We start from the raw sequence: 12,040 nt of genomic DNA, 5'->3' as shown, positions 1-12,040 counted from the left end.
TCAATGGTCATCTCCATTTTGCAGCAGGAAAAAAAAATGCATTCATGTGGCAGAACTAGTGTTAGGTTCATGATTTAATCCCGGGCCTCTTAACTCCCACACTCTGCTCCATGCTCTATGCCGCACCACCCACTTATGCAGTCACCACATATTTGTAAGGTCTTTGTCACTAACACCTTAACCACTTCAAGTCAAGTCAGATCCAGACCCAGGCTTTGGTTGGGAATTCTCAGACAAAAGCTGTGTAAGTGTCACAAGAGATTACTTCAAGTGACTCTTCTATGGTTCAAAGCACGTTGCTTTAAATATCATTCATATCTGATGACACCTCAATTTCTACTGCAGGTCCCAGTCTCTACCCAGAACCCCCAGAGGATATACCATCTACCTGACATCTCCATCTGAAGCTTGGCTTCCCAAGCCGACTCCATCTCAGTTCCACCGTCTCCCTCTTATCCCACCTCAAACCCCTGAAGTCATCCATGACCTTTTTGATTATTTGTTTTTGATGCCTTTCATCCAAGGCGTCAGCAGACATTGTCTGCTCTGTCCTCAAGAAGCATCCAGGATGCTCTCTCCACCACTGCCAGTCTCGCCTATGGCCTCCATCTCCAGCTGCAGAAGTAGAAAGATAAAATACGGGATGCCCAATTAAACTTGAGTTTCAGACAAACCACGGACAATCTTTCAGCATGAGCATCTCCCAGATGTTGCATGGGATCTAGTTACACTAAAAAGTTACTCGTTGTTTATCCAAAACTCTTAACTCTACTGGCGTCCTTGTATTTTTATTTGCTACACTTGCAACCCTATACAGGCAGGCAATGCGAGTGAGTATTTTGTTCACCGGTGTATCCCCGGCTCTAGAACAGCTTCTGACACGTAGCACTCATTAAATATTTGTTGGATGAATGCGTAGGCTCAACTGGGTCATTAATCCGAAAGACGCCTAAACTTTTAGTAAACAGCCTGCGAGTCAGTGGGGCGGCGCCTCTGGGCTGGGTTAGTCCAATTCACCACCGGGGACCAGGGCGGCAGAGGAACTCTCCAAGCAAGTGGCCCAGCTATTTTGTTTTGTCTACCCCGCCCCCGCGCCTCCGGAAACCAAATTCGGGCGCGGCCCAGGTGAGCTCAGGTCCCGGGCGGCGCCCCGGGGGGCGGGGCCTCCCTAACCGGCGAGCGGGACGCAGCCCTGGCCGGAGTCAGGGCCCCTTTAACGCCCCGCCTCCCACCTCCGCTCACGCCCTCCGGCGTGACGTCACTCGGCGGGCACCCAATGGGGGCACGGCTTACTGGCAGGCGGTGCCGGCGGCCGCTGCCAAGGGGGAAGTGAGCTGGGGCTGGAGCGATGGCCCGGGTCTGGACCCCGCGGCCGCCGCCGCCGCCGCCGCCGCCAGCCCGTCGAGAGCAGCCGCGGCCGGAACCGGAGTGGGGCCGGGAGTCGCGGCTGGCGTGGGAGCGGCGCGTGTGAGTTGCCGAGAGTCGCCGGTGCCGGAACACCTCAAACTCTGGGCGGGAGGGCTTCAGGTGAGCTGAGCCGCCTTCGCCCCTCAGCACCGCGCCCCCCAGGCCCAGACAGCAGGGCTGGGGGTCTCCCCTGTCGTGGGACTGGCTCCTTTCAGGCCGGGCCCTCAGAGTCGGGCTGTGGGTCGCCCTCGGTCTCGGGCTCCCTTCAGACTCAGGTCGGAGACGGGAGGACCGGGATCATCCCAGACCCTAGCCGGCTTCCCGGCCCCGGCATTCTCTGGGCGGCCGGGAGCCCCCTCCTGCTCCCACCTCTCCAGACTGGGAGGGACTGGCGAGTTGCCACTGGCTTGCTGTGCACCTCTGCAATTCAAGACCAAGTTTCTTTCCCCGGATCTCCAAAATAACTAGCCTGTGTGCTCTCCCCCGGCTTTCTGAGGACACTTACAAGTATTGTCAGGGCTGAGACGCTCACGTTCTTGACTTGGCTTTGTATCCGCTGTGGGAGATAGGTTGCCCCCCCTCCCCGCGCCCCTTTCCACTCAGTGACACTCCATGCCCGTTCGGATCACAAGCTCCCCGGCCATCTCTATGTGATCTCTCCCATCCCACCCCCACCCCACCCCCAATCTGAGTTCCAGTTTCCTCTGGGCTCCAGTCTCCAGCCCCCAGCGGTTCTGGTCAGTCCCACCCCAGGGTGGGAGTGACCAGGGGGCTCTGGCCCAGGATACCCCACCCTGGAAGGCAGCTCTAAGGCAGCAAGGGAGTTGGGCGTCGGGTACGAACCTGGCAGCTCAGGAGTGGCCGCTCCACTCACCCCACACAAGAAGATGAAAAAACGCAGAGAGCTCAATGCGTTGATCGGCTTGGCTGCGGACAGCCGGAGAAAGAAGCCCAAGAAGGGCGCCAGCAGCCACCGCCTACTTCGCACGGAGCCTCCGGACTCGGACACGGAGTCCAGCTCTGAGGAGGAAGAGGACTTCGGTGCGGCTGGAAATCGCTCCCGCTTTGTCAAGTGAGTGAGGCCGTGGTGAGGGATGGGCTGGGCAATAGGCAGGCAATGGGCAGCCCCTTCACTCTCAGGAGGGTGAATTGGTGGGAAGGGAAGAAGAGTGTAGCTAGACCTTGGAAGGCCAAGGTGAAAGGCGCTAGGCAGGAGACGAGCTCCAGTCCTTAGGTGTAGGGAAAAGAGCTCTGAGCCTAGGGCGCATGTGCAGACCTGGGGGGGGGGGGGGTATGCCAAGAGCCCAGGGAATCATAAAGGTAAGAGTAGAGGTGGCGAGGCAGCACGCTTTCAAAAATGTCAACACAGGGACTCCAGACTGCAAGTCGTTTGTTCCTGTGCCCTTGATGAAGCTCAGTCCTGAGAAGATGGGGAGCATGTAGTCTGGAAAGCATGAGCTGGGGGGAGACCCAGACCCAGACCATTTCTAGGTGGAGCAGTTGTGAGCTTTGTGGACATTGGGTATTGGGGCTCACAGTGGGAGAGATCTGAGGGAGCCTTGAAGGTGGAGCCTCTCAGGAGGAACACGGAAGGAGAGAGGATTCAGCCGAGGCTGTGGAAGTAAGAGCTAGGCGGAAGGTTGGTGCTGAAAGACTTGAACCCTTTGGTAGGAATGTCTGTGTGCTTTTATGTTGTTAGGTTTTGGTTTCTTCTAAGTAAGTGTCAGATCAGATAGTTGAGGGCTATCCAAAGTTGGAGCTATGAAGGCGCAGGGATGTATTAACCCCAGGACAGCTGCCCTGGCAGCTGGGTCTAGATGTTGAGGGCTAGTTGAAGTTTGGTGTGAAGTCTAGCTGCTTTCTGTTTCCTTCCTTCTGAGCCAATAAGCTAGAGATCCTGTTTCTCCCATTCTGCTTACACTAAAACTTGCTCAGAAGTTTGTGAAGTTCCAGTAACCTAAAACAGGTCCGCTAGGGAAGCATGTGTGAGTTAGAGAAAGAAATGGATAGGCAAATTACAGTGTAGTAATGGAATACAGAGAAACGCTGGCCTTTATACTTTTCTAACCTGCGCTTGTCTCCAGAGACTTTGGTCCTGAACTGATGATGCAGGTCCTTCCCATGACCCATAGAAACTCCCTCTGCTTCATGTGAGATCTGAAACCCTTGTACCCAGTAGAGGAACTCTACGTAGGCCGTGTTACATAGTCATTTTCAGTCTGCTCTTCAGATTTAAGTGCACTGCCCTATCTCCCCGGAAAACCCACTAGTTATTCATTCGAGAAGATAATTGCATGGCAACACTTGTTTACCATTTCTAATAAAGCCTCCCAGCCCTCATTACCACCTGTGTCCTCATGGTTGGATTTGTTCTTACGATCAGGGGAGACTACTTACGATGCTGCAAGATCTGTTACCCACTCTGTGCTTTTGTCATCCTCGCTGCCTGTGTCGTGGCCTGTGTCGGCTTGGTGTGGATGCAGGTTGCTCTCAAGGAGGATCTGGATGCCCTCAAGGAAAAGTTTAGAACACGTAAGTGGTCCCCCATTCCGGAGCATAAACTCAGACTCTTTGCCAGGTCCAAGGATAAAGTAGTCTATGCTAAGTTACAGATTTTGCCCCACTCTGGTGAAGTGATCATACATTCCCTTTCAGCATTTTTATGCTGCTCTCTTAGCTGTCCACTTGCAAATTGTTGAAACACTTGTTTTATACTCACTGCTTATGAACCCTCAGGACAAATAGCATCTGAAACAGTAGCACTGCAATCGATGCTTAGACTGCAAAAGGGAGGAGCCTGAACTTCCCCAAGTCTAAAGTGGCAGTGACGACACTGGGCTGTTTCCTTCAACCTCACAGGGGCAGCTGAAAGGAACGTGAGAGTGTCTGTCAAATGATTTCCCCTTAAGAAGTCCATGTAGGAACAGAGGAAGGGTACAAATGATAACATTTATGGAGTGCTGTGCTGTGCCAAGTCACAACTTGTTTTATTCCCAAAACAGTCCTGTAAGATAGGTATTATTTTTATTAATTTTGTACTCCTAATAAAACAAGCTTAGAAGGATTAAGTGACTTATTCACTGATTACGTGTGACAGAGTTGAGATTTGTACCTGGTCCTCTTGCACCCTTGCTGCCCAAGTCCATGTTTATAACCCCTGTTATATTGCATCACTTACTTCCAAGAGCAGTGACAGCCAACACACATCTCTCCAAGTGCCCACAGATGTCTTTGATATCAGCCTGGGTCCGTCATCTAAAAGAAGTTAGTAGAAGTACTAGAAGAGCTGGTTTTCTACATACTTATCAGTTTTCAAGCTTAAGGCAAGAAACTAATAGATTTCTCTTCTGTCCTTAGCTATTCTTGTATCTGTGATATTGTCTGTTTGGGGCAGGAGGAGGTGCCCTTTAAATACCATTCATGAGTGTCACTTGTGTTATTTTAAAGTTTTAAGAAACTTTTGTGGTTCTTTGAATTCTTACATATCATGATAGCTCTATAAAGCCATAATTGCCTACCTCAAACACTGTACAACTGGCAGAAACATTTGTCTCATGAAAGACTTTTAAACTTTAAAGGACTTTCCAAGTTAAAAAAATTTTGTATAATTGTGAATTTGTATTTTATAAATCCAAACTACTTTTTTCTGAAATGTGTTTGCATAATAGTTTCTATAAGACCTTTTTTTAGCAAAAATGAAATGTTTCTTTGTAGATTTTGAGGGTTCTTTTCTTTGTTTCTTTCCTCCCCTCCCCCAACATTCATTCATTGATTTGAAAGAACAACAGAAAGAGAGAAAGAGAAGGAGATCTTCCACTGCTGGTTCACTCCCCAAGTGGCCACAACAGCCAGGTCTGGGCCAACTTGAAGCCAGAAGCCAGGAGCTCCATCCTGGTCTCCCACATGGTGGCAAGGGCCTAAGTACCTGGGCCATCTTCTCCAGCCTCCCAGATGAATTAGCAGGAAGCCGGATTGGAAGCAGAGCAGCTGGGACTTGAACCAGCACTTCAGTATGGGATTCCAATATTGGAAGCTGTTGTTTAACCTCCTGTGCCTCCTCAAAGGTTATTTTCTAAGCTAAAGAGCCAGTTTGACTTAATCACAGATATCCTAATCTTGACAGCATTAGCACACCAGGAAATTGACCACAAGGTTTTCCTCAAGGTCATGAAGAAATCTGGCACTAGATCTGGGATTGGTACTTCTTCCTATTTTAAGCCTAAGAGATAAGTTTCCTAGCTTTTCTCCACCCTTTTGTTACCTGTAGTTACTCAGGTTCTGAACCTGACATAGGGACAGCTAATCCTTAGTGCATTAATGGCATTCCTACTGATGTTGCTTGAAAAACTCACTTCGGTTTTCTTAAGAGTTTCTGATTCAGGGAATCAGATGGCCTAGGTGTTAACCCTTTACCAAAATCATTCTGACTTGTATGGTGTATGAACCTGTTGAATCAGAGTACAGCATAAGAAAGATTGAGGTATGTGTTCCATAGTTAGTGTTCCTCCATAATGGTTGCCCTTATAGTATTGTAAGGTGTTGGTTTTTTTTTTTTAAAGATTTATTTTATTTATTTAAAGAGTTACAGAGAGAGGTAGAGTCAGAGAGAGAGAGAGAGAGAAGGAAGTCTTCCATCCACTGGTTCACTCCCCAAATGACCACAATGGCCAGAGCTGAACTGATCCAAAGCCAGGAGCCAGGAGTCTCTTCCGGGTCTCCCACACTGTGCAGGGGCCCAAGGACTTAGGCCATCTTCTGCTGCTTTCCCAGGCCATAGCAGAGAGCTGGAACAGAAGTGGAGCACCTGGGACTCCAATCGGCACCCATATGGGGATCCAGCACTGCAGGCTGAGGCTTTAACCTGCTACACCACAGCACTGACCTTTGTAAAGTGTTTTTAAAACCAGTGTTTTCTTTGTGTTTAGGTAGTAATCATAACTTGGAAATGAGGTTCTCAGAAATAATATGTAGCCATAAATAACCACTGAAGACACATATATGTGCCATCAACTCTCCATAATTGTGCTTCCTAGGCTTGGACTGTAGCTTGTCTTAATCAGATGTAACTATTATATGGTTATGAGTTTCAAAGATTGCTTTAGTTCTGCCCTCCAGGGATTCCTTTCTCAGTGCTCTGTTCCTGTGGTTATAGGATACCTATGTAATCTATACCTTAGCTGAGCTTTTCAGGGAATTTCTTTGTTTGAAAATGCATATTTAAAATGTACATTTAATAGTCCGACAATCAGTCAACAGATATTTACTGAACACTTGTTAATACCAATTACTGGTAATACTAAGGAGATTTCAAGAATTAGACCATGGGCCGTGGAGCCTGCTTTCTGCCACTGAGCAGTTTCTCCTGAGATCCTGGCTGCTTTTGTCTGAATGAAGCAGATCTGGCATTGTCAGTCCAGTTTTTTGTTGGCTTTGATTTGCTACAATAGAAACGCCAGCATCTGGAATGTCAGAACAGAGCTTCCTGAGGGAGAGCAGGGGATGGGGCCTAAAGCAGTCAGTCAGGCTGAACCGCTGTTGCCTCTTTGCCCAAGATTTTTGTAAAAATCAATTTTCTTGACTAAATGAGGTCAGTCTTGGTAAGCTTAAGTAATCTTTCTTTGAAATATGCTTCTACTTTAAATACATTTCAATGGGTTAATTTTTATTTCTTGTTTTTCAAGAAGACAGAGGGATTCACTGACTCAAAATCTAAGACCACCTACTTGTCTATCTTTAATACCTTTTGAGAAATTCAGAGCTGCCGCTTCTTTATTTCAGTACATTTTCCAAGACACTCAGGAGGAAAGAAAGAGGAATTCCTAAAATGTCTGAAACAGAAAACAAAGCAGTTAGCTTTGGCATTTTTCTTTATGGTCAATGGGTAACTTGATCCTTAAGCTAAAAGTCCTGGCAGGCCTTGAAACTCTTGGCTCAGTATTCTCTTTCCAGAACAGGGACTTCAGAAGACCTCCACAGTTATTCCAAGGAAGATTCTAGTCCCAGTCATCCCTCTGTTGTCATTCAACTAAGAAATGCTAGAGTCAAGAAAAAGAATTTGCAAGAGAAGGAAAGTATTAAACCAAGCAGCTCTTTTTATGACCATCCAGGCCATGTAATGGTTTTGTCACTTAGTACAAAACTTACAAATGGTCCTGTGCTAATGCAGCACTAGGGTGTGAATGAATGTCTGTGGCATCCAGAGTCGAGTAGAGAGAGTACTGGTCCTAGGAATAGGTTTGACTGTTTGAATCCTGGCTTCTTATTACTAGCTGTAAAATTTGAACAAGTCACTTATTCTTTCTGAGTCTTCATTTTTCCATCTATAAAACATAAAACATATTTGTACTACCGAAGTGCTTTGAGCATTTCTGTATTACAAACATCTGTCACACTGTGTAGTAATTCTGTGACCACTCCTCGCTCCCCACCAGACCGAAAGCTTCAGTCTTTTGTATACACTGGTGCCAAAGGCAGTATACCCAAGTCTGAGCACACGGTAGGGTCTCTATAACAAGCTGATGAATAATTACACAGAAGTTTCTTGCAAACTATAAAGATACTATGTAAATACAAAATATTACCAATGGCACTGTATACATCCTGTTTGAAGGGTATATGCCGAAAATCCCATTTTATGATCTTAAAGATAGGAAATCAAAAGAACCAGGTAAATTCTTTTGAGTATTAACATGCTAAATTTTTTTCAAGATTTATTTATCTGAGAGGCAGAGAGAAAGGTCTTCCATCCACTGGTTCACTCCTCAAATGGCCACAACGGCAGGAGCTGAGCAAATCCAAAGCCAGGAGCCAAGGGCTTCTTCCAGGTATCTCACGTAGGTGCCAGGACCCAAGCGCTTGGGCCATCTTCTACTACTTTCCCAGGCCGTAGTAGAGAGCTGGATCAGAAGAGGAGCAACTGACACTAGAACCGGCGCCCGTATGGAATGCTGGTGCCACAGGCAGAGGATTAACCTAGTGTGCCGCAGTGTCGGCCCCTGCATGCTAAATTTTAAATGAGCCGCTTTCTTTGTTGGAAAAACATGAATTAGTAATCATACATTGTTCACTACACTTCCTCCCATTCATGTAATCAGAGTGCCTGCGTGGCTTGTCTCTTCTAAAAAGTCCCAAATCAGATCATGACTGTGATCCCCACTGGCTCATACAGTCCTCAGGACCTGAAGTGTTTGCAGAGCTTATCAACTTTATATGTTAGTTGTAACACGTTATTTATGTGTTTGTCTTATTTCCTCCACCACTTTTGCCTCCTACTTAATGCATGTAGACAACAGAGAGAAAGAGACTGTTCCCCTTGTGGAATGTTTGACCACCTAAGTATGGCAGGCATTCATGGGATGGATTTTTCTTTACAACTTAGCTGAAAATGTTAAGAAATTCAGTGAAATACTAGAACCTCCATTAGTTTAGAGTATTAAAATGTTCTTACATGGTGAAATGGATATATTCCTGCAAACCATATATAAATCAAATGCTGCATTAAGAGTACTTTGGGAAGTCTCTTGCTTAAAATGAAATCCTTTGGCATGTATGTTTGAAAAATGAATACAAATATCTAACTTCTTTGAATTATTCTGAATTTCCATATAGTGGGCCTGCTTGAATTAAGGTTACCACTACCATCCCTAATTCTGTGAGGGGCCTGTTGTTGTTCAGTGTATTTGTTTTGGTTTTTTTATTTGTTGAATTTTCCTTGTTAGGTTGAAGAGATAGATAAGGTAATGAGAATATGGTTGGGAGGTAAACAAAGACCAAATTTATTCCAGTAATAAATATTTATTGAATGCCTAAAATGTACCAGGTACGCTAAGTGCTGACCATACAGAAATAAGTAAAACAAGGTCTTGGAGCTTACATTTTAATTAATTGTTTTATATCATTACTGTTGCCAGTATTTGCTTTAAAAGAAAGCATAACAGATAATCAGACAGTCTATAGCTTTAAAAAAAGAAGAAAGTTAAATTTTTATTCTGGAGAGCCAGACCTTATCAATACTATATTTCTGTCTTAAGAGAAAGCATTCTTTCAGACCTCTTTCTTCAGGCTGACAAATCTCTAAGATGCTGTTTCCTAAAGAAAAGCCAGATACCATGCTGTACTTCCCCCGGCATACTGCTTTATGTTCTGTTTCATCTTGACCTCTTGGGTGATTTAAGATTTTTTTTTTTTTTTTTTGGACAGGCAGAGTGGATAGTGAGAGAGAGAGACAGAGAGAAAGGTCTTCCTTTTTGCCGTTGGTTCACCCTCCAATGGCCGCCGCGGTAGCGCACTGCGGCCGGCGCACCGCGCTGATCCGATGGCAGGAGCCAGGTGCTTCTCCTGGTCTCCCATGGGGTGCAGGGCCCAAGGACTTGGGCCATCCTCCACTGCACTCCCTGGCCACAGCAGAGAGCTGGCCTGGAAGAGGGGCAACCATAAGATTTTTTTTTAAGATTTATTTTATTGCCGGCGCCGCGGCTCACTAGGCTAGTCCTCCGCCTTGCGGCGCCGGCACACCAGGTTCTAGTCCCGGTCGGGGAACCGATCCTGTCCCGGTTGCCCCTCTTCCAGGCCAGCTCTCTGCTGTGGCCAGGGAGTGCAGTAGAGGATGGCCCAAGTGCTTGGGCCCTGCACCCCATGGGAGACCAGGAGAAGCACCTGGCTCCTGCCATTGGATCAACGCGGTGCGCCGGCCGCAGCGCGCCTACCGCGGCAGCCATTGGAGGGTGAACCAACGGCAAAAAAGGAAGACCTTTCCCTCTGTCTCTCTCTCACTGTCCACTCTGCCTGTCAAAAAATAAAAAAATTTTAAAAAAAAGATTTATTTTATTTTTTTGGAAGGGAGAAGGAGCAATCTTCCATCCAATGGTTCACTCCCCAAATAAGTGCAGTAACCAGGGCTGGGCCAAGCCAAAGCTAGGAGCTGGAACTTCAGTCCAGGTATCCCATGTGGGTATTAGGGACTCAACTGCTGGAGTCACACTCAGGCACTGTGATACGGGATGCAGGCATCCCAAGCAGGGTCTTAACTGCTTTGCCCAGTGCCTGCCCCTCACCTCACCTTTAAAAGTCGCCTTGCCTTGCCAGGGATAAACTAGCCCCAGTTAGAATGGAGCTTTAGGGTTAAAAAGTACATGTTACATAATAAAAGGACAGTGTAGTTGAGAGATGTGAATTCAATCATTATCTTCCCAGAATTAGATTTATTAAGCCATCTTCTTTCCTACATTTGATCAGCTTTTCATCTTGAGGCCAGGAGAAACTTTGTGACTATTTGTAATTGTTCTTGTTTTTACCTTTAGTGGAATCTAATCAGAAAAGTTCATTTCAAGAAATCCCCAAACTTAACGAAGACCTACTCAGCAAGCAAAAACAACTTGAAAAGATTGAATCTGGAGAGCTGGGCTTAAACAAAGTCTGGATGAACATCACAGAAATGAATAAGCAGGTAGCAAAAGTGTGATTTTATTTCTGTGTAAGCTTTCAATATTTATGTTGGTTATTTGTTTTGCATACATTTCTAAATACAGGGGATTTACTTCAGGTTTTGCTTTTTAAGCTGGAATTTTTCATATTGTGATCTCAACATGTTAAAATAGGTAATGGTCGTGCATTTACCAAATACTTAAAATGTTAACATTTTTTTCAAAGGAACAGAGTTCCACCAAGTAGACTAGTTTAGAGGAAGTTGGAAATTCTTGAGATAGCTTTTTCTGTGGAGCAGAAAGGAGTGTTACATAACCCCCAAGAAACATGGACAGCCTCTTTTTTGTTAGATAATGAGAGCTTACTTTGTTTAATAGAGTTTACAAATTTACAGATGCAGCGTGCCGGTGCCGCGGCTCAATAGGCTAATCCTCTGCCTGTGGCGCCGGCACACCGGGTTCTAGTCCCGTTCGGGGTGTCAGATTCTGTCCTGGTTGCTCTTCTTCCAGTCCAGCTCTCTGCTGTGGCCTGGGAGTGCAGTGGAGGATGGCCCAAGTGCTTGGGCCCTGCACTCGCATGGGAGACCAGGAGAAGCACCTGGCTCCTGGCTTTGGATCAGCGCAGCGTGCTGGCTGCAAAACGCCAACTGTAGTGGCCACTTGGGGGGTGAACCAACGGAAAAAGGAAGACCTTTCTCTCTCTCTCTCTCTCTCTCTCTCTCTCTCTCTCTCTCACTGTCTCACTCTGCCTGTCAAAAAAAAAACTTTTTTTTTACAGATGCAGCTTGAATTGTAGTACCATGCACTTAAAACGGATCTGAACCGTTAACAGCTAATGATAATTGTTCTAGCTTAAGAGTGGGTGATGGAGTTGGTTAAATATGTTACCAGGCAAGCAAGCCTAGAGGATAAACATTTCCAGTGCCTACACTACCCAGAACTTAGTAGGCATTGATAAAACAGGGACTCTGCCAGAGCAAAAGGGCTTACTCTAAGGATGTTTTCTAAGCATCTTACACATATAATGGTGCTATAGTTATCACTGGACAACTGTAGCCCTTGTCTTCAGGTTTTCCACTTAGGTTAGGAAAGGATGTGCATTGAAAAGGAGACTTAATTGCCAAATGAGTAGTGCACATGTGAAGTGCTTCAAAATATATACCTCCTCTTTGTTGGGAGTAAGAGGCTATTCTCTTTTTCAGAGTGGAGCC

General features: G+C 46.2%; 1 protein-coding gene across 2 annotated transcripts in view; it reads left to right on the top strand.

Annotated features, from left to right (window-relative positions):
- Nucleotides 1-1,384: 1,384 nt before the first annotated feature.
- EFCAB14 (EF-hand calcium binding domain 14) overlaps nt 1,385-12,040 on the top strand; it is a 47,898-nt gene continuing 37,242 nt past the window's right edge. The window contains exons 1-3 of one of the 2 annotated variants that reach the window (XM_062191254.1): nt 1,385-2,479; nt 3,791-3,939; nt 10,707-10,852. In XM_062191254.1, the coding sequence (XP_062047238.1) occupies nt 2,295-2,479; nt 3,791-3,939; nt 10,707-10,852 (480 nt within the window). In that variant the 5' untranslated portion in view covers nt 1,385-2,294. The remainder of the gene's footprint in view (nt 2,480-3,790; nt 3,940-10,706; nt 10,853-12,040) is intronic. The other variant, XM_062191255.1, reaches the window with a different exon arrangement.

Source organism: Lepus europaeus, chromosome 5 (assembly GCF_033115175.1).
Source record: "Lepus europaeus isolate LE1 chromosome 5, mLepTim1.pri, whole genome shotgun sequence".
NCBI lineage: Eukaryota > Metazoa > Chordata > Mammalia > Lagomorpha > Leporidae > Lepus > Lepus europaeus.
This window is presented reverse-complemented; position numbering and strand designations above follow the sequence as displayed.